The following is a 22,985-nucleotide window of genomic DNA, read 5'->3' on the forward strand; positions in this document are numbered from 1 at the left end:
TTAAAATCAACGTGCAAATATTTACAAGAACTAGTTTTCCTCTCTTTTCCCTCCCATTTTTGCAATTTACAATGGCAAAATAACCTGTGAAAAGTGTGGAATGTAAATGACCGTGAAGAACAGGTACCCATGTGAAACACAACTGGCAAACCCGAGCAAACTGAACACACACCCCATTTACACTATTTGGAATACACCAGTAGCTGTACAACTGCTCAAGTCCAATATTAGGGGAAAAGAATTTGATAGGCTACTTCTTGGGTTTGTTTTACTTCAGGTTCTCTTGTAAAATGTAGGTCTGTGATGTATGTTTTAGTGTTAATATTCATAGCAATATGAAATGCACTTAGTGAAGGAAGCCTGCAACATACCTGTCTGTGTTTCTTATTATGCATGTGTGTGAAAAAGTCAAACATGGTCCCGCAGATGGTATTGCAGTCTTTGCACCAGTGGTTCCCTGCATCATAATATTCATAAATATTGGCCAACTGGAAAGGATGTTTGGAGGACTGTGAAGAGGATTCTGCTGGCTTCGGGCTTCTACCTCTTGATTTTTCATTAGTAGTTTTTGATTCCTAAATTGAACAGAATGAAACACTTCTCTAAGACAAGGCAGGACAGACAAAATGCTCTAGAACTCAACCTGCCTCCAGCAGAAGCCATACACACCGAAAAAAATAAATAAATATATCACCTGCTTTTCAGCGCCCAGGTTAATTCCACTGTTTCAGAGAGCTGGTATTGCCGACTAAGATGCTGCGTGGCTGCATTGAAGAGTTTCCAATAAGGGATCCAGATGTAATGGCTGGATGGTTGTAGGTAATCAAGGAACCAAATTAACGAGTTCCCTGTGGCATGCACCCTTCCCACTTTATTGGTTTCACATAACAGTTCCAATTTACCATACTAGCCAAACAGTGCCCAGAAGACCTCAAACGGTTGCCCTAGAGGCATTCAGAAGTTACTGTAAAAGTAGCTTGGATGAAAGCAGAATGGAAAAGGAAGCAAAAATCAGTTGACTGAAAGTATTTAAACTCCATTGGTTTTAGCAGATTATTTGAGTGTTCCTGAATTCTCCAGAAAACTTGTTGCTTAGTAATAAATGAAGGACAGTTTTGTTAATTACCTAAGCATATAAGGTGAAGGATCTTGTGATTTAAACATATGATGTTTGCACTTACATTGATCTGTACAGAAAGACACCATAAAATGATATACAGACATTTCAGGACTCTATCCACAATTAATACTAAACTAACACTTGTAGCAAAATAAGTGTTATCTGAAATACACCATGAATGAGCCCTGGTAATTTAGATTACAATAGTACTAGACGTATTTTGAGTTCTAAGTTACATTTTCAATGGCATAAAGTTCATCATGTTATCATTTTACATGGCAGTCTGGAAAGAACAGCATGTTAATTCAGCAGACTCAAGTTGGTTGCATGATTTCCAAGTCATTCACTACCAGCACAGAACAAATTTATTTAAGCAGATTCAAAATTGTCAAATAACATCTGCCTTACTTTAAATTCCTTAACATCATCCCCCACAACATGCATTGTAAATCAAAGAATGAAGAGACAGCCAGGTCACTATGCACCTCACAGATATCCATATCCCAATATAATCGAGTTCTTGGTAGCAGAATAAGAAGTGACCCAATGAATATTTGCACATATTCTGTCAGCAAGAACATAGCAGACATTCTCTTGAACAACGAGATCAACTTATCTGCAGGAGGTGCATGGAAGGATTTTCACTATGTCACACAAGCATCAATGTTTAGGTTATTTGCAGACATACACCTATAAAAATACTATTTCAGTTAGAACTTTAAAAAGATAATGCTTCTCAGATAGACAGGTGACAGCCCACTTTTAACTCCAGTTTGTGCATTACCCGCTCAAAGCTGCCTTTATAATTTGCTACTATTTAGAGCCCAGACAGGGTGATCTGTTTGTTCAGCACAGTAACACTGGCTTCACCTCTGCACTGACTGTGTAACAACACACAGACACAGGGTCAGCAGCAAGGGACCACAAGGTACCTTGCAAATAAGCAGAAAGGCAAAGGCTTTTGCCCTCAGGTTGGCAGAGTCAACCAATCTCATTGCTGAAAGGCCTGCACCATCTTTCCTTTCATGAAAAAAAAGTTAACAATCAGAACTACAACGTGAATTTTAGAGGCTGAAGGCCGTGTCCTATGTGCGTACATATGTATGAGAATATTAAATGTTCCTGTCCAGAACTCACTATTTTCCATGTTAAAATAAGAAGCTATGAAAAGGAGATCAAGTCATTATGGGTTTGGATGACACAGACAATGCAAATTAAAATAATAAAAAATATATTCATACATGCATATCTCAGAAAAATAAAACAATATAACTTAATGCAATGTAGAACATAACAAACATTTTTGCCTATTTAGTTTTATGAAGTGGTGACTAAAGCAACTGATTTGATAAAGTAAGTGGACAGTAAACTTCAGAGATGTTTCAAGAAACAACAAAAAACCAAAAGCAAGTCTTTAAATTAAAGGTACCTAATGAGTTCTCAGACCACAGTAAAGCATAAGGAAAATTTACAGGATAAGCAGATTTGAGTGGCTTTGTAGGAAACAGAGAATCACTAAACAGGTAAGGTTGGAAGGGACCACAGTGGATCATCTGGTTCAATGTCCATGCTCAAGCAGGGACATCCCAGAGCACATGACACAGGACTGTGTCTAGATGGTACTGGATTATCTCCAGTGAGGAAGACTCCACAACCTCTCTGGGCAATCTGTTCCAGTGCTCAGTCACCCACACACTAAAGAAGTTCTTCCTCACATTCAGCTGGAACTTCCTGTCCATTGGTTTCTGCCCACTGCCTCTTGTCCTATTGCTCAGCATCACTAAGAAAAACCTGGCTCCACACTCTTGACATTCCCCCTTCAGATAAATTGATGAGGTGCCCTCTCAGTTTTCCTTATACCTCTTATCCTACTTATGTTTTCCTCCCTGCAAAAAATATATATGCTAAGATCTACAGAAAATTCATCTACAATTTCCCATTAGCTATTTCTGCTACATATTTGAGTAAACATCTGAAAAGCAGGATAAGTGATTTCCTGAATACAAGCATAACCTTTCAGTAGGTAGTAGTAGTATCCATCCTACTTTCAAAGTAAAACTATCTTCTGGCATGCAATAAGCCTGTTATGGTACATCCAGCACAGAGTAGTACAGACCATGTCAGAGAGACCATACTGATGCATACTGACATTTCTTAAGAGAGGACACACGTACATATAAAACATGTTACGCTGACCATCATCTTTAAGTCCTGTGATTTGTTACTATCATTACCCAGTGAGAAAACCAACATGCTCCCAACTTTCAGAGAGCTTTGCTGCTATAAACACTCCTCCCTGAAAGGCCATGACAGAAATTCTGTAGAGGAAAAAAAGGTCTGTCCTCCTGGTATGGTATTGAGACCAAACAGCTACACACATTCATGATGCTGTTCAATCCAACCAACACCTCAGCAAAACCAAGATAAAAAACAGTGAGTGGTGCTGAACTGCACAAAACCTGAGGGACATTATATACACTGATACATTGACTCTCACCTGCATGCACCATCAAAGCCAGTGTATGAGATGTGGTAACAAATATCAAATGATCCTTTAGTAAGTGTTTGGGACCAGCTGTCTCCCCAATGCCCTCTTCTCTTAGTGGGAAAATCATTAGAACACAAACTGTAAGACTTTACCTTGTTGGAGGAAGATGTTTTCTCTACACCTTTTGCATTTTCTGACTTGCTGCTCTTTTCCGAGGAATCTTTAGTTTCCACAGATGGTTTCCGGGGTTTTTCAAATATGTTAATCCCCAGGATTTGTGCTACTTTGTCAAGCTCAGACTGCTTCTTGTCGGCCGCATCAGATTCTTTATGCAGCTCTGCAATCTCCTTCATAATATTCTCTTGTAGTCTGTTCACCTCAACCAACAACGGGTCTTTGTGTCCGTCCTTCTCACGACGCTTTTTCCTCAACATCTCTCCTGAGGCAATCAAGGAAGCAGAAGAGTCAGAAATGCACCAGGAAAACTGACTTTAGATCTGTACAATAATTCCAGCAATAAGTAAAATACTAATATAAAATTTTAAGGCTAAATCTTCACTATAAAGTTGTAAGGATGGAACTGACTCTCAGGTACAGCATCACTAAATCTGCATGATGTGCCTCCATAAGGACTATGATAACACACATCCTAAGAGAGGCACCATTATCCTCCAGAGTATCAATTTAATAATCCTTATTTCCCTGTGTGACCAAACAAGCAAAAGTTAAATTGCATATTCTAACCTGAAAGTATCATTTTCCAAAGGTGAGGGAATTAAGTATTTACTTGAATCAAAATTAGCTCTCTTGAGAGAGGACTTTTCCATCTGCAGATAAGATTAATGAAAAATTGAAAAGGCACAATAACATTTTCAGTGACTATTTCTCACTTCTTCTAAAGAAGCACTAAAATGCATAAGGTACAATTCCTTTAGTTTATCAAGGCAAGAAGATGCAAGAGCAACTGTTTGCTCAAATTTTGATGCAATTGATCTTAATATAGTAACTAGGTCAGTGCTTTCTCAAGAGTTGTGCATTGCCAGGAGTATGAAAATACATTATGGACTGTTATTATTTTGGTCCTCCTTCTCCTGTTGGATACCAGGACTTGTGACACATTCCAATGGGGGAGAAAAAAGAAGACGGGGTTGTGGGGGTGGGTAATGCACTTTACCTTGCTGTTTACGAAGCCTGTCCAATTCAGTCTTGAGATAGTAAAGCTTCTTCTGCCGTGCTTCTCGATCATTCTTCAGTTTTTCTCTCTCTTCTATCACCTAAATAAATTGGAAGGTGTCTGGATTTTCTTCTCTTCCCAACACAAGTTAAAGAGTCTTGCAAGAATGACAGGAAGATCTCAGCTTTCCAGACACAGAACACTGTTCATTATTCCCAAAATGTACTTGAGTATTTTAACACAATAAATACATCTCTTCCTCTGTATCCGAAGGTAACTATCGTGTGGTCATGCTTCAAACAAGCTTTTAGGCAATTTTTATTTCTTTTGGGCAATGTATTTCTCTAAACTGCTGTTTGTTGCACCACTTCCCAAGGCCCCTAGGCTCAGCTGACTATCTTCTACAGGGCTAATCAAGATCAATGTCATGTGGCTGTTCAAGACTCATGCAGTATTTGTAAAGCTAGCATGGTCCATCAGCCTTCACAGCCCTTCACCTTGCCTCCTGCTTTGACTCTGGCCCATTTTAGCTATTAGTTATGTTTTGCTTCAAACTGACATGAAACATCAGGATGAAATTTGTTTCTTGTTCACTAAGGTAATCTGTGGCATCAGGAGCTCACAAATCCTTTTTTCACTGGTTTTCATTGATTCTCATAGAAGGAAACAAAGCAATATACTAAAATGAAGCCTGAAAGGTTCTTTCAGTTTCTTTTCCAGCTTCATTTTTCAAGAGACAAATCCCAATTTTTTTACTTTCACAAGGCTCTTAAAACTTACTACAGACTCCTCCCTTAACAAACAAGTGATCTTGACTTCCCTTGACAATCACTTCTACTACAGCAATGTCAATGTTGGCAGGATCCCTGAATCCTTCCTGAAGCAGACAGTTAAGCAACATCTTAAATACCGTAAGGAATTTTTTCATTATTATTTTGGTTTTGTATGCTATTTTTTTATCATCAAAGCACCATTCTCTTCTTCTGAGTTTTCTGCAGCATGGAGGCATCAAGTGGAGCATGTGAAGTTTTATACTCCAAGCCATCCTAGGAAAAACCCAGTGGACTAAGCTCAAGTTAAAGATTTCTGTAGTGCAGACAAAGCCTTAGAAGTTCTACCAAGATGCACAAATGAGCTACCAGGGTATGTCAGGGCAGGAGAAAACCATGTACTTTTAGCCAAGATAGCTCTTCCAAAAGTACCAAATTTCATTAAGAACAAAATTTCAGCTATGTCATCTGAAGGATTCCAGCAAGTAGTGGAAGCTCACTTATTGTTGATGTAGCACTTCATACAAGCGAAGAAAAGGCTCTTATACTAAAAGAGCATATTGCAGCCTCAGCAGCTAAAGGAAGTTTGAAAGAAAAATAGATACAGATATTTTACCAAAGTCTGTAGTCACAGAAAAGTGGCAACAGTTTCAAACTAAAAGAGGGTAGATTTAAACTAGATTTAAAGGAAGTATTTTTTCTACAATGAGGATGGTGAGGCATGGAAACAGGTTGCCCATAGAGATTTTGGACTCTCCAGCCCTGAAGTATTCAAGGCCAGGCTGGATGGCGCTCTGAGCAACCTGGTGTAGTGGAACATGTCCCTGTCTATGGCAGTGGGGTTGGAACTAGATGATTTTTAATTGTCCCCTCATACCCAAATAATTCTATGCCCTTATTTTAACAACAAAGACCAAGTGGACACCAGTCTGAAAATGTAAACAACTTTTGGGAATCTGCCAGTTCTTTGACAATTGTGTAACTATTTTTCCTATTTTAAAATACATTCTTCCCCACTACTCTGCAATTATTGTACAAACCAAGACAATTAGAAGAGGAAAACATTAACATGCATGGCCTGAACTGGTGTCAGAACCTCCAAGTAGAGTTTTCCCTAAATTCTTCTCATGTTGTGATTTTTGTTAAGAGAATTAATATAAATCTAGAGAGAAGATTGTATGTGATGGTGAATTAAGATATCCTTTAGTATGTATTTAAGAATGTCTAACACAGGTATAACCTGGTATACATGGTACCATGGTATACATGGTATTTCGTACAATGTAGCATGTTCAAATGGAAATTCCTGTATTTCAGTTTGTGCCTCTTGCCTCTTGTTCTGCCACTGGACATCAGTAAAAAAAGCCATTTTATTTTCTTTACACTGTCCCTTCAGATTTTTACATATCTCCAGATATCTTCAGGTATTTCAATATCTGAATCTCAGCAGAATAAAGCCAAACTGTGGCAACCGTGTGCTTTTGTTGTAAGATTTTGGCTGGTCCAAAGAAATTCAACTTCGTTTTTGATTTCATCTGTTCTGCCATAGCCAATGGCATACAACTTAGCGAGACTCAAAATTCATTTTTTTAAGTGTCACAGATTAATACAGACAAATGCTCAGAAATCTCTAACAGAAATAAATTAGGTCAAACTATTTTTAAACTGGAGCAATGCAGGAAAAAAAAAACATATGCACCTTAAGAGAAAAAGCTTCCACCCCACCAACCATGCAACCCAACACATTCTGAAATATCAGAACACCTAACATACCTTCTGCTTTTGAGCTGCCCGATTTTTTTCATCCGATATCCTCTCTGTGGTATTTTTGAGAGGGTGTGACGACAGACGAAGGGGTGCTTTGGAATGAGAAGGAGTGGTAGGGACTTGAACGAGCACAGAACCATCTCTCTTTACATCAGGGACATCCTTTCCCAGAGAGACTGTCTCGATCACCCGGAGATTGGGACGCGTGGGGTTCGCTGACATGGCCATCGTAAGAAGACCATGAGCTTCTGGTAGCGTAGGATTAGGCTGCTGGGCAGGGGGATACATGGGCCAGCCAGGGGCTGCATATGCCATGTAGTGCCCATATGCATCATATCCTGGAGGAGCCATTGTGGGAGGGGGATAGTTTTGGGGCATTTGAGCAGCAGTGTAGTGGGAATAGTTGGGAATTTGGTATTGGGAAACAGAAGTAGGTGTAGTTGGCAAACTAGGAGGAGTTGGTGGAATTGAAGGAATGAGAGACACAGAAGGAAGAGGCTGTTCTGGTGCATGTGGAGGTATCTCCTGTCCCACTGCCTTGCTCTTAGTATAGTCTGATTTCTGAAGGGAGGACGCATCTTTAGACTGCTGGAAAGAGCCGGGAGGTGATGCTGAACGCTGCTGGCCTGACTCAGGAGAACGGGTGTCACTGCGGCTGCGGCGCAGCTCCCAGGCGTCCAGTCTGCGAGTGTCCAAAGAGCGACGATCCGGAGAACGAGACGCCACCTTTTTGCCATGAAGGCGTTCCTGGGTACGAACAGCCAGTTTTCCAATTTCAGCAACACCAATGTCAAGTCCAATGGTTTTGAGTAAGTCGTGGATCTTTGCATACTCTGCATTTGGCTCTTCTAAAGGATCTGTCTTGACAGCTGGAGCAGGAGAAGGAGGCGGGCTCAATTTCTGTATTATTATCTCATTGCCACAACTCTCTGAGGGCCTCTCTATGGGGAGAGATTCAATTTTGGTCTCCTCATCCTCATCACCATAAAGAAATTTCTCTTCATCTTCAATGTCAGGAAAGCTACGCCTCCTCTTCTCCTGAGCACTGACAGAATCAGCCATCATGCCCAGAATGCGGGAGAAACCACTGCCATCCTGACTGGCCCTCTCGTGAGGCAGCAGGAAGTCAGTATGGCGATCAGTGGGCTCTGACTTGGGCTCTACTTTTTCTTTGTGACTTAAGAAATTTCCAAACTTCTCTTCAAACGTCAAAGTTTGGTCTTTGGGAGGCCCAGAGAGTGGGTTCCACTCATACACATCTTCACACAACTCCTGGTTTGAAGACTCCACAAGAGAGCCTTTGTTAAACCGTTTGAGAAAGTTTTCCACTTCAGAGGCAAAAGGAGCTATGTTGTTGCTTTGGGGCAAAGAAGACTGACCAGAAAGAGGAAGATCCTTGCTGGGGGCTGGACTGCTTGAAAAGCCCTCGGGCTGAAAGAGAGAAGATACTATTTACTTCAAAGGCACTATGCACCTCACAGAACAAGTTCATTTCTCCTCGAGTTCACAGCTGAATAAAAGTGTGAGAAGAGACAATATACAGTGGAAAGAGAACACAGCAGATTACAAACCAAGTTGCCTGATGATTCTGGAATGCCATGTCCAACAATGAATGCTTATCTCAGAGAACACATATAATCACAATTATATTTCACAAATTTTTTGCAAGTGTAAGAACTGAAATTTTTAAATTGAAACCCTGTTACATAGTTTGGGATATGCTTTGAGTTTAGTCATGGCCACACAGGATTTCAATACCTTAATTCAGGTAAAAACTACTGCATTAGGGTTATTCTCAGCCACTTCTTCAGATATCCATAATTAATGCCATATTAAATAGCATTTCCAGTAATAGGTATGGAATGGGATCTTTGGTATCGGAGCACTCCTGAGATAAATATGTCACTGTAAAACCAACACTGATCAGTACACCAGGCAAATCAAAGTAATGTGTTAAAACATGAGAAGCCAGTTTATCACAGTAGTCACAGCCACTTATCTGTCCATTGCTCTAATTTTGAGACTCAATTGGTATAGGTTTGGTACAAATTAAGCAGGGCTGATCCGAGCCTATAGTCTAAAGTGAAAAAAATAAGGACATTTAGAAGTTGTTTTCAGACAGAGGTACTGAGGATACATTAGGCAGCTCTCTAAGTCTATAAAGAAACAAGAAAGAGACACTGCAACACACGAAAAGCTTCAATCAATATCCTGACTGCCAGTGGTACTATGAGAGTCAGCTTTTCTATGAAAGCTGCCCCAGACCTCTGCATCCTGGGTTGAATTTCCACAAAGACATTTTATTCTGTCTCAGACTACACATATATATGTGTGTGTGTGTGTGTATGATTCCTGATTAAATGCCATAACCATTTAAAGTTTTTAATGCACTTCGAACTTATACAGCCCTGCAGAAAGATACCTGTTCTCTTAAAGACAGGGAAACAAAGATTTGGCTTTTCTATTTTGGAAATCAAACTAAAATTTTGTATCATGAAGTAACTGTTTTGGAAGGTAGAAGCACATAGACAGACACACAGAGACCAAACCTGAACAGCAGACTCTACTTCCATCTCTACTCGTTTCTTCAAAATAGATTTTTTGGGCATGGGTGGGATTTCTTCAGGCCTATATGTATACCGAGGCTCAGAAGTCTGTAATGTGTTAGTCAAGCCAGGGATTGCGTAGCCACTGCCTGAAACATCATGATTCAAGTTTCTACTGCGCTCTTCTTCTTCTCTTTTCCTCCTTGCTCGGTCAAGCTCTCGGAATTCTTCATTCAGGTATGATGGGCTCAGGCTTCTGCTACGGCTGCGGCTTCGTCTGCGGTAGTTTCGTGTTCCTGATGAGAAGCCCTGATGCTCCCCGCTCACTCCATGCATCTTCTCATCCTTTTCATACCGTGGACGCTTTATTTCTCGTCCCCTCTCCTCTGCCCTCAGTGGGTAGGGGGATCTCCTCAGTTTGTCACCGTCTCTATCGTTCCCACGAGGCAGCTCCTCCCGACGGCCATAGTGCGGACTGTAATCTGAACGGTGGAGGAAAACATCTCGGTTGCGGTAGTCTTCATCGTGCCTCGGAATGAACGGACTTGAAGGCTGATCTTCATGTGCTGGGTATCTCTCAAGGCCTCGAGGACATGTCAGGCCTCTTGTGAATATTGGACCATCAGCCATATCATCCCTGTGGTAAGAGAAACACAGAATAGAAGTGCTTGAATCAGAGTAAACAAAGTCTTACTCCTACTTAAGGGTAAGATATTTCCAAACCAGTTTCAAAATTACATCTCCCTCACTAAACAGAACCAACATTTTACATACTTAAAAGGCAGGGTAGAGAGGGAGACTTAATTTTAATGGTACTGTACATCCCTCCTAGAAGTTATCTGCAAACACAGGGACACGAACAATTTAACTCATACTGAGGAATAAGAGCCTTGAAAAATTGATAGGATGGATTCGTTTCTGTGAATGTGAGAGACTACACGTTTTAAAAAAGCCCTTACTATCATATTTCAGATCACAATCCCTTTCCTCGCCTCTCCCAGTAAGATGCCAAGGTCAGATTTCCTATGAATTATTCAAGGTGTAATTCAGTTTCACACTAGCAAATGCAACCAGATCTTTTTATCTTCAGCTGCGGATAAGGACCACAAATTCTATCAATATTTTCTTTTCAAACAGATATGCAGACAGCACTGTCACTAATCACATGAACCCCATACCTAAAAAAAGGCACAGTTTCTGATATCTATAAACCAGGGAGATTAGGTGTATGGTACCATTCTTCTGTGCCAACCCCTGCACTATTACACACAGTGGACGTGCAACTGTCGTAACACCAGAATAACGAGCTTCGTCTCTTGGAGTATCTACTTTTGAACATGTTCCTACAGACATCTACAATTAGGGGTACTGTTTTAACTAAGGTCTTTTTCTCTATGCCTAAAAACTTTTCTGTTACTTTTCTTTAGACAAGGCAGAAGCAAATCAAACCACTTTAAAAGATACCACCTGCCAGTTTTACTTCTTGATATTTCAAAATCTAGCATGATTGTCCAAGAAAGAAAATGTGCTCCCTAAGTGACATCAATGAGACAGAAGACTCTTTCCTGAGTGAATCAATTTGAGATAAACTATGTATAATGGCCTGAATCCACAAAAACCACCTCCTCCTACTCAAAAAGGTCCCTCCATATATTTGAGGAGGGACAAATCAAGTCATGCCAGAAAACGTCTTCAAAAAAATCTGCAAATAAATTACAGCCCCAGTTTATCACAACAGACTAAAGAATAACAGAGATGCACAGGTAAGGTCTTTTTCTTAGGTATTTTCACAGTTTACACATGCATATTTAAGAACAAAATCAACACAAAGCTTCATCTTACCTTGCATCATTGCAAAGCATTTATTAGATACTGTATCAGTCCAACACATCTTATAAAACAAATATGGCATGCACCTGTACTCATTGTATTACATGGTATCTTTCCAGTTTTCAGCCAACTACACATATCCACCTCCTCCAAAACCACAAAAACATCTACAAATAGCTAAATTAAATTTCATAAATAAACGTTGTTTTCACAACCGACACAAAGGTATGTCTATTCCCAGTGGCATGTTTTCTGAGAGCCTGCTAAACCTGTACAAGCTGCATGAACATACCTGATGGAGTAACAGATGTGTTTCACCATATACCTTCAGCTGATTTTTGTGCAAATAAAATTTTTTACGTGCATGTCTGGTAGCTGTCACCTACAATTCAAACACTGACTGCAGTGACAAAGCAATTTTTAATCATCCTTTGGAAAGGAACAGCAAACCTAATGTATTTAAAACTAGCAAGACATTCCAAATACACTCAAACAGCTAAAATGCAAATTTAAAACCTGAAAATTAAATACAGGTATGAGAAAAATTATTACTTGCCTTAAAGGACTGTTTGAAACATGTTTTCTGTGTGTACAGTCCAATAGTGTTATATCCCTCTTAATTGGTTTGGATGCTTTCAGCCAGTGATGTCCACTACTGACTACTGCACCCCCAAGAGAGGATGCAAGGTGGTACCACTGTGATCATCTCAATTCTTTCACCAACAAAGAATCCATGAATCACTGTATTTGCTGTTTCAGAGATGGAAAACATACCACAGGCTACACACACATGATGCCTCAGAGACCTACAACTAATGTAAGGTAATTTACTTTTTGGCATGTTTATTCACATACACAGAAACAGAAATAAATAGTGGTATTCTGCTGTCAGCAATCAGCAGGACTCCACTTTAACACACAGTCTTTGAACAGGGAGTCAGATGAGCTGTTCATATTCAAGCCAACTGTTACTCTTGATATTATGCCAAAAAATGCTATTTCAGAACACAGCTTAACACAGACCAAGACTCTGCAGTAATTTGGTCTATCTTTTGTATTAACCTCAGATGAAAGGATTGGTGGGATGCTCTCTATATCTTATGCCAGCTCAGATAGTAGTAGAATGTCTTAAAAATACTGAAAGCTGGAGAGATGAAAGACAGGGAGAGAGAAAAAGATTTATTTTTCACTTTGACAGACTGAGATTCTGGAAGACAAAAAAACACTCTTATTGGTCCAAGCAGGAGACTGAAGCTGCTTAGGTGACCTTGAAGACCCGGTCCAGCAGCATTCAGTGTGCCTATTTGGACATGTGCAGGAGACCAACTGCCCTAAAACTTGGGGCAAGTTCTTACAGATGTTCTAGGATGGACCTGCATGTGAACACACACCCTGAGAAAGTCTCCTGGGGCATCTTGAAAATCCACTGCTGCAGGAGACTCTAAAAGCCCTCCCTGATTTCCCTCCTTTGATATTTTATTACCTTTACAGACTAATGAACTTCGCTACCATCCCAAGGCCTACAAATTACAGAGAAAAATGTGTCAAAGTGATTGCTTGAAATATCAAGGTAGAATAGTTAGGAAAAATAGCTGAGAATAATGAAATCCAGAATTATTTGCTCCAATTACTTCAAAATTTGAAGAGATATCTTCAAATATATCTTCAGGAAACGCTTTTTTCTTTTGCCTTTTTTTTATTAGAATGAGAACACACCATATGCCAAATAAAAATGTGACATGAGCAGTATCAGTAAGAACCATTTTACAGCCCAGTGATAGATATAAAATCAGTGTCCCAGTACCAGGGCAGCCTCTCAGAGAGGGGAAAAAATACTTGATGCAAAATACCTGATAAATAATGTCCTTAACTGAATACTAAGCGTCTTTTGAAAACAAATAAAATGGCTAGCAGTGAAGAAACTTAGAATTCAGAAGTAGTACCTAGATGATTTAGGAAAAGGTGATTTTTGGCACCTAACAGGTGACTTGGTTGTCATATACTTTAAGCTTCTGGACAATGGGCTTCACTCAGAAAAGTGCAGCCAGCACAGATTGGACAAAAAAAAAAGAAAAAAAGCAAATGTAACAATATTAAGTTCTTGCATACTTACACTACAAATACAAAGAAGTCACTTAAGATTAAAGTCTACACGGTCTCACTTTATCTTCTTCTCATTCTAACTCATCTGTCACTTTTAAACCTTCTCTGGAGTCTATTCTTACCATTCTTTTTCACATCTATGGGTTCTGTAATAGAGAAGTCAACTTCTGTGATTTCTCACTCTTACATTAACTAAACTCTGCTATACCTGATGTTACTTCTAACTATGCATCAGCACCACAGAACAGGTTAAATCTAAAATTTCATCTGAGAACATGAAGCAATGGGACAAACACCACCACCCCCTGCCCCTAAATGTTCCTAATTTGCCAGAGAAGTGCCAGTTCCTGACATACCACTTCCTTTTCCTTCCAATCACTGTACTCCCCAAGCATATACACTCATTTATTTAGAAGATTGCAGACTGCACAGGGGATTTACAAATCAAACACTGATGCCAGGAGAACTGAGGTCAAGGCATAAAAGTGACAGTACAAAAAAACAAACTCCCATTTGATTTTCTACACCTGCTGAAACTTAACTTTACACTTGAGAAAGACAGGAAATTCATTTATTCTGCTCGCTTCCCTCTCTCTCATATTTTTTTTAACAGTTGATATTTGCATCAAAAATGGAAGTGGTAATGGTTTTTTTTCTGTGCTAGATGCTTATGCCTGACCCGAAAGTGCAGCTGTATGCTCCAGGGCACAAGCTATGCCATCTTTAATTTTGCATTTCAAAACAAAGAGAATTATTTGCAGTTTTCTGATTTTCTTTCTTTGGCCAGATTATACCAGTTCTCCTACTGAAGGCAAAGAGTTCCAAATTGCATCTACTAATATTTATACTTCACTGTTCACAGCAGTATTTTTAACACAAAAGAATTCTCTCCATTAACTGTTTCTCTCCAATTTCAGTCAAATGATCCTAAGAATTCTAACGCTTTCTTTATAATATATGAGACTGTCTATGTTCCCTTCTGCAAGGTTTTTAAAGTCAAAATAATAATCTTCAAGCTGCTCTAGAGTTTTCTTCTAGGCTAGTCTCAAAAATGAGGAAAGTAGACAATTCCTCCCATTAAATTAGGAAGCTGAAGGTTTACACTATCCTTATACCAATCAATCTTCCTTTCAGTAAGGACTAGGTAGGTTCATAAGAAACAGAAGGTGGCTGAAGTAGTGAAATGTCAAATGAAGCGTCTCCATGTGACATCCCACCCTTAAGGGGAAGGAAGCACAGGAGGGATTAACATCACACTCTCTCCTACAATATATGACGAGCATACTTAGTTTATATGGAGATTAGAAGCAGCTGACAAAAATTAGAGAAGAAATATCTGTTTCGAGTTACACAGAGACTTTTGTTCAGGAATTCCCTGCACTACAACTTGGAGAGGCTGGGGGAATATTCCTGGGAAGCATCTCTACATGCTTACCCTCACTCCCTAGGCATTCAGTGGGCTAATTAATGAGATGTTTGGTCTCATCCAGCAGAGCCATTCCCACCCATGTGAATCTCCACCTGTGGAGGACCATACCTGTCATTCAGGTTATCAATTGGTGAGCCCAGTCTATCAGGCAGCCTCCTTCGCTCCGGTGTGCCAATGCAGTACCGGTCATTACCAACAGTAATCCGCAAACTGTGCTCCAGTGAAGACTCAGAGCGGAGACTCGGTGAACGCCTCTGGAAATTGAAGAAAGAGTGCAAGTCCATCAATCACGGGATTTTAATCTCAGCTACAGAAAGGAAAGTGATTCTGCTCTGCTTAATAAATTTGTCTTGGGGGGATGGATCTACTAGAAAATCAAACTAGAAGAACAACTGTTCTAAATACTTCAATTCTATTTAATTACTAAAGAAAGGAGAAAGTATTGACTGCATTTAACTTCTCATCCCAGGTGCTAATAACATGCTCTATATTTAAATTATCAGTAAATTTTCAGCGCAAATACATTTCATAAAGAACCGTTTTGGAAGATGTAAAACCAAAGAGAAAGTCACAAAGTCCCAAATTTGCTGCTGTTCTCCTTTCTTTGTGAGAAGAAGCAGCTAAATAAACATTACATAAAAAGCACTGCCAGGAATTTCTTAATAAAGCGTCTGGATTTCTGTCCCTTTACAACTTTAGTAACGACATGAACCAAAGTATAAACCAGTGTAAATAAAGATTTTCCTAGCAGTGATGTTTTTAACAGTTTTCCTCACCTCATGCTGCTTTCAGCAGATAAACACAACATAATACTAAAAACACCAATGCCAACAGAAACACCTTCTATAGGTGTCTAAAATTCCCACTACCATTATTTATTACTGGTAGAGATAAACCAGAGTAAACTAAATTAAGTTGCCTCTGAAAAACCTACGGGAGAAAAGACTTGAGCTCATTGCCTCTGCACAGACCTTCCTTTGTACACATACACAGTACACAAAACAACATCAATAGTAAGTTATGTTTAACTACCTCATATTATTCTAAAATATAGCACTGGAATACAGGAATGATCAGAGCTAGAGGGAGTTCCATAAAAACCAGATGAGTCTGCCTAAAGACAGAGATACTTAATTTGCTTTTTTAAACTAACACAATATAGATTCTGCTTAACACGACGAAGCAGTGAACCACTTCAGTTCTGCCAAACCAGTCATGCACTGCACACCAATTTGACTGCTGAAAACTGCAGTAGCAAGCAGCAGGTGTACTGAATTGTCTGCATCCATCCTGAGAACAGGCAGCAGGTTCAGCTCAATCCTCCCCCAAGAGACCAGAAGAACAGTACATAATCTCCACCAAAAGCAAAATAATTCCCTTACTAGTTTACCTATCAAAATCCACTTGCAGTACAAATGTATACTAGAATCCATTGTGCATATAGCTTTATTTTAAGGACACATACTAGTGATTTCTGTTTTGTTCCATTAAGCTGAATCTCAGCATTTATCAAAACACACTAATTACTTTTTAAGACCAATTCCCTTGTCCAGCACAATATGATCCTGCAACAGCCTGGCTGAGATATAACATATTCAAGGTGCATGTATCTCATACAAATACATTCTGAAAGCTCACTTGTGCCCATTGGAACACTGAATTTTGAGAGCTGCCTCAAGAAATTACTATGTTCAAGGCCATCTTCTTGTCATGAAGACTGTGGGCATATATATATATATGACAATCACCTCCACTGAAGACAGAGAAGTGATGATTACATCTCAGAACAAACTCTGGACAAAGGAAAACTAAGAATGTTTGGGATGTTTGGATTGCTTATGACTGACCTATACAAATTGCCCAGAGACAGCAGTTAGGACAGTAAATTTCTGAATTTCACGATTTTTTAATATTTTTTTCTTAACTGGACAAATTCCAGTTTTAACAGGCTTTTGTATCTGGAGCACTGAACACCACCACTAGTCATACCTATGTGTACATTGCACTGCATTTTTCTCCCTTCCTGTTCTGTCACCTAAACCACAGTTACCACTGCCATATTACTGAACAGGTTGCATACCTGCTTGTCATTTCTCCATTCTCTGTTGACCCCACATGCTCCAGTCCTCTAATCTCAGCCAATTTTCTTACAAGAAAGCAAAGAAGCTAAAACAAAACCTTTAAAAAGAACAAGCACGCAGGTCAGCAGGGATAAATAAAAACAGCATGTGTCAGCCTTGCAAGAACAAATAAAAGCCTGTCAAAATCTCTCACTGTAAAGCCCTGACCTTCTTCTCCTCCATTACATTTCTCAGTACTTGCCCCAAATCTTTGCTGTCACTCCATGTTCTTTCAATCACTACAAAGCTTTCCTCGGCTATTAACAAACTAACGCCATCCCTTACTTACAACATCCAATACGCAGCTCCACTGTCAACATCCCAGGTACCTACAACAAAATGTACAACGATGCTCTAAACTGGAAATGCATGTACTCGATCTCACAAATAATAATAATTTTTGAAAAAAAATCACAACAACAAAAAAACCAAACCAAAACGCCCAGAAACAAGAAAATTTAGTAAGAAATCTCTAAGGCTGCTGCTTTCATACTCCAATTCATATGCAGGATAGGGACAATAACCTGGAACTTGTACTCAAACATTTTCTCCATTTCAACCCAATACCCTTATCCCATCAGTGTCTTCATTCTATATACTGTATCTCCCACCCTTATGCATATACTCCCCTCTTTCAAGTCCTTTTCCCTTGTTGCAACTTAAATTCCTCTTCCTTAGGCTTCTGGATTCATGTCCTTTCAGTGACAGCTCCAAAATCCCACTTACTAATATATTTGTGCAATTCTCCACATCTGCACATTCTGTATTCTCAAGCTTCTGAAGAGAGAGGGTCTTAAGTCATAAAACCCTAAACATTTTATTCAAACTTTAACCAGTCATGATAACCTAACATATCTGCTGTGTGCTATGTTTCCATAATATTTAGTTCCACTCTTTGGAACATCTGAGCACACTGGAGAGGGCAGAATATACTGCAAAGCATGAGGAAAAGGCAAGCATATCGTTCTTTCCAACTGCATGTGTGCTGGACTTGGGTGACCATGCAACCACTGCCTGGAATACCCCCGTATGAAAATCTCTTCTTTCACGGTAATATAAACGCACAATGAACTTTTTACACACCACACACAGCTCAGAGTCACCAGACAAAACAATCACCACACCAAGAAGCAGCAAGACAAAACCTAAGTGAGCGAATCCCACTCACGCAAAAAAATAGTCTTCCCATTTTGATTTATTACGAAGGTGTCTGCATCCAAGATGCCATCCACTACAATTGCCAAAACAGAGCTTCACATGCCCAAATCAGACTGCCAAGACAAAGTGAGAAGGCTAGAACACCCTGTGCATAGCCCCAACTACAAAGCAGTGCCTACCAAAGAATACCTCTCAAAAATATAAATCAGTAACAGCCCTCTTTGTACGCCCGCCGTGACAGCAGAAAGAATTCAGACAAAGTGCTCATTCAACATGCTATCTGAAAAGTTATATTCCCATAAGTTAAACGGTATTTATGCACTAACACAACCCAATGTGTTAAATGGAGGAAAACGAACAGTTACATCCTCTGCCTTAACGAAAATACAGCATCATCTTTGAACCTTCTCTAAAATGGCTCTAGCCAGTAAGATAAATGAAAATGCAATGGAAACTAGCGGGAAAACATCACTTAAAATGGAAATCAATAGATTTTTCCCCATTTGGCTCTTTAAGGAATAGGGGGGAAAGTGCCAATCTCCCTCCGCACAGGGAGAGCCCGGCGCCGGTGTAATTTCGCAAGGACCTCGCCACGCCAAGTTTGGGGCTGTGACAGCCCCGCGGGGCGAGGGGGCAGGACTCGCACCGAGCCCCCTCGGTGCACGGCAGTATTTACCCGGCTGCTGCCGCCGTCTCCGTGCTCGCTGCCGCGGCGGCCCCGGGGCCCGCCGAGCCCCGCTCCTCCCGGCGGCGATGGCAACCTCCGGCTGCGGTGCGGCGACGGGGACCGGCGGCAGGGTCCGCGGTGGCCCGATGGGGAGCGGTGGCGGCGGAGCGGCGGCGGACGGGGCGAAGCGGAGCGCGGCGGCGAGGCGGCGGCGCAAGCGGCGGCGGGCATCGGCGGGGGAGGGCGGCCGTGGCCTGGCCCCGGCCCCGATGTGCTGAAGCGGGAGGTGCGGGACGCCGACGAGCCGCCCTCCTTCAGCCGGTGGGAAGAGGAGGAGGAGGACGAGGGGCCGGAGCGGCCGCTGCCGGAGCGGTACATGATGGCGCCAGTGGCCCGGGGGTCCCGCGGCTCCTCCGGACCGGCCCCCCCGCCCCGGCGTGCGCGCTCCCCGCCGCCCTGCGCGCTCCCGAGCCGGGCGGGGGAGGTGGGAGCCCGGGCGGGGGGGCGGTGCCTGGGGACGCCCGCACAAAATGGCGGCGGCCGGCGCCCCGTCACGTGTAGCAGGCCGGCAGTCGGGAGCTGCCGCTGGATTCGGCCATACAGCCCCGCTTTGCCTCCCTCCGGGCTTCGGGCCCCGGCGGCTGTGACTGGAGCACGCTCCGCTTTTTTTGTAGTTTGCGATTTTTTTGTTGTTGTTTGTTTGCTTGCTTCTGTTGTTTTTTTGTTTCCCCTCCTACGCGCGCACACGACCTGTGCTGTGCAGCTGATCGGTACGAGTGTTCGAAAGCGATCCTTGCCTGACCGATCAGGCGGTGCAACTCCCGAAGCAGTTTGCGTGCTCTTGGCTGCCGGGAGCAGGGATGGCAGGCTAGGAAATGGCTTCCCGCCTCCTCCCTCTCCTACCTGAGCGCCGGCTGCGGGACGGTGCCTGCCACGGCTCCGACTCTGCTGCCACGGCTGAAACACTGCTCTTTGCTTGGGGCTGGCGGCTGGCTCCGGAGGGGAAGAGGGTTTTCAATCAATTAAAGTGGGCTAGCAGTCAAAAGAAGTGAAAGCAGAGAAATAAAGGTGCTCATAAAACTCTTCAGCTTCATTTCTAAAATCCACAAGCATTTTATATGTGATTTGTATTTTGTTGTTAGCTGGCTTGTATTTGAAGATCCAGTCGATTTTTGGCTGAAATTTTGCTTGTTTGTTTGGGAATGTATTTCGAACATACACATCGTTTTGAAGCATACTACTTATAAATAGTTGTAAGACAGAGTAGCAGGATGGTGATCTGTCTGATAAGATGTTTCTGCTGGGAGTGGTTTAGTACAATTGTATTAAAACTGACCCCCTCCAAGATATGCAGAATGACTGCCACACTGCCCAGGCTCAGGAAATGCACTCAATCAACAAAATAAGCATGAGCTATATAAAGACTTATTTTCTGTTACTATTCTCCTCTTCTCACCTTTCTATTCTAAGGCTTGCAGTGTTTATCAGCGACCTTAATTCAATTGTAAGAATTCCTGGGATAAGAATTTCATCTTTGAAGATGTGCAGCAGACTGCAGATCTCCTTCTTGTGGGACCAATGGATGCTCAACCTGTTCCAATTAACTACCTTAAGCAGCAGGTTCAGTGACACCCAGAAAAGCAGAACACTTTGAAATAACCACAAAACTTACATGTATATTGGAATTTCCCCTTTAGTTTTTTGTGGTAGATCACATGCAAGTAGTTTATCACTAAAAGGAATATACTGTTACCCAAATGAGTTCTGTTATTTTTATTCAAAGGAGGGACATGTTTTCATGCCTTAGTGTCAGGTGTCTGCATCAAGCACTTTGTTTCACCAACTGAAGTAAATAAAAATAGCTGAGCATAATAAAAAGAATGAGAAAAATTACTTGTTTGGTTTTGGACATCTTTTCTGTGCTGTTACTTTCGTTACATCCGTTTTTAACTGTACTTTGGTTTTAAAATTGAAAGTAAAAGGCCGCAAACCCAAGAAATTCAGCAAAACACTTTCAAATTCCATTTTCTATAATAGTTATGCATCTAATATCTAAAAACTTTGCAAAATGCCAGAATTTCTTTTTCTGGCTTTTTTGCCTTATATCCAAAGGAGGACTACAGGAGGTATTCTGGTGGTGCCTGGTCATAGATTTTAGTGGCATTTGGAAGGTGAAACAATCCAGATAATAAAAACTGAAGAGAAAGTTCATTAAAGCATCTTATGTGCACACCAGTAAGAAAACTGCTCATGAGAGAAATGGTGCAAAGAAAGCAAATGCCCTGTGTGTTGTGATGTTAAAAGACTTCCTAAGAGAAAAATGCCATTTGTTGGAGACTGACCAGTGCTCATTAGCATTTTCTAGCACTCTGTCATCTTACTGCACATTGCCTTGCAATTACAATTTATAATTTCAGTTTATAAGCTCATTTTCAACTAGATGTAGTACCATTTTTAACCACATGCCTTACTAAGTTAAATTTTTAAAGGAACTGAGCATCCATAGTGGGATTCAGTTAAATTATTCCTAAAATCAGTACTGAAATCTGGGCCCAATAGCAAAGAGCAAATTGAGAGTTTTCACATCTTTGGACGAGGAAGCACTACAGTTTGTCTCAGGGATTAAAAAAGTCAGGCAAGGTCCTTACCTGCTTTGCAGTTTTTGTTACATCCCTGCAATTGGTGCTCTAGACTCTCAGTGGATGACAGAGGTGCCAGTCAGTCTCTTCTGCTAGAAATTCAGCTCCTAAACTCCTCTTTGGAATTCCAAGGCTCATATTTGAACTTGCAATTAGCTGCTGCTTGGAGAGGTTTTAGCTAATTGGGTGCTGAGGGCAATGCTGAGGTAATAAGGTGTCTCTGAATTCTCATTAGGTCCCAAATAAGAAAGGGGAGCAAATGACATTCAGAAACAACAGAATAGAAAAGTTAGGAGTAGCTTTGTATAAACAAGTAAACAGAAATTAGAATTGAAGTTAATTCAGGTTGGGCCATTAGGTTAAGAAGCAGACCAGTAAGAGAGAAAAACGTAATACCTTAATTATAATTTTTTACCTTCTTGTCTGAGTCAAGACTAGATCCAGGGGCATGAGACAACCATCTAATGTTGAATGGCTAGGCTATGAGTAACAACAAAGATAGTTTCTGTGTTTCTATAACAGAATTGCTGTTCTCATGAGGAGATGCAGAAGATACTCCTCTGTCTCCTGAACTTGGCATTATTTTCTTCCCTGGAAAACAGGGCACAATATCTATCTTGTGCCTTCAGGTCCAGGCAAAGCAGCCTGTTCATGAAAAATTTTGGACTGAGCCAAGTAATCAAACCTTCCTTGGCTGTGTCATCATGGAATTTGAGGATGGTTCAGCTGATAGCAGAGTCCTGGCTGGGAGCACAGAAAATGCATCCAAATAGACAATTGCTTTCAGAGATTTTACATCTATAATTACAAGGTTGATAATTCTGAATTTAAGGCCTGTCTAGGCTGGCTTCTGTTTCAGCTCAATATTTACTTATAGCTGGGAAGTGGAATGGGCATGCAGCCTACACTGACTCCCTGAGTCCTGGGATTGGTATTAAGTAATGTGTTACAAAACAAACACATCAGAGAAAGGGGGGGCAGTCTCCCTTTGCCAGATAGTGCTTCCTCACTGGGGATTTATCAATCTAGAGCATTAACAAACTCTGGATAATAGTGAATAAAATCTGGCCTGCATGACCTGTAGAGGTGGATTAAATTAAACCTAATGGTGATGGTTTTTTTCAATTTTGAATGCTCTGGGTTTTTTTATAATTGCCAGGTGTATTATTATTTA

General features: G+C 40.9%; 1 protein-coding gene across 6 annotated transcripts in view; it reads right to left on the bottom strand.

The window, feature by feature from the left end:
- The window catches only part of ZNF318 (zinc finger protein 318), a 30,747-nt gene extending 11,197 nt beyond the window's left edge, over positions 1 to 19,550 (bottom strand). For 5 of the 6 annotated variants that reach the window (XR_015802295.1, XR_015802296.1, XR_015802294.1 and 2 more), the window contains exons 1-7: positions 19,182 to 19,550; positions 15,336 to 15,481; positions 9,869 to 10,502; positions 7,326 to 8,750; positions 4,783 to 4,882; positions 3,761 to 4,047; positions 372 to 575 (exon numbers count right to left, since the gene is read on the bottom strand). Coding sequence is in view for 2 of the 6 variants with exons in the window: in XM_014876250.2 (XP_014731736.2) it covers positions 372 to 575; positions 3,761 to 4,047; positions 4,783 to 4,882; positions 7,326 to 8,750; positions 9,869 to 10,502; positions 15,336 to 15,481; positions 19,182 to 19,550 (3,165 nt within the window). In the remaining 4 variants the exon portion in view is untranslated. Of the gene's footprint in view, positions 1 to 371; positions 576 to 3,760; positions 4,048 to 4,782; positions 4,883 to 7,325; positions 8,751 to 9,868; positions 10,503 to 15,335; positions 15,482 to 17,307; positions 17,406 to 19,181 lie in introns of those variants that run through there. The other variant, XM_014876242.2, reaches the window with a different exon arrangement.
- Between the last annotated feature and the right edge of the window lie 3,435 nt (positions 19,551 to 22,985).

The sequence above is a fragment of the Sturnus vulgaris genome, chromosome 3 (assembly GCF_052056855.1).
Source record: "Sturnus vulgaris isolate bStuVul1 chromosome 3, bStuVul1.hap1, whole genome shotgun sequence".
In the NCBI taxonomy this organism is placed as follows: Eukaryota; Metazoa; Chordata; class Aves; order Passeriformes; family Sturnidae; genus Sturnus; species Sturnus vulgaris.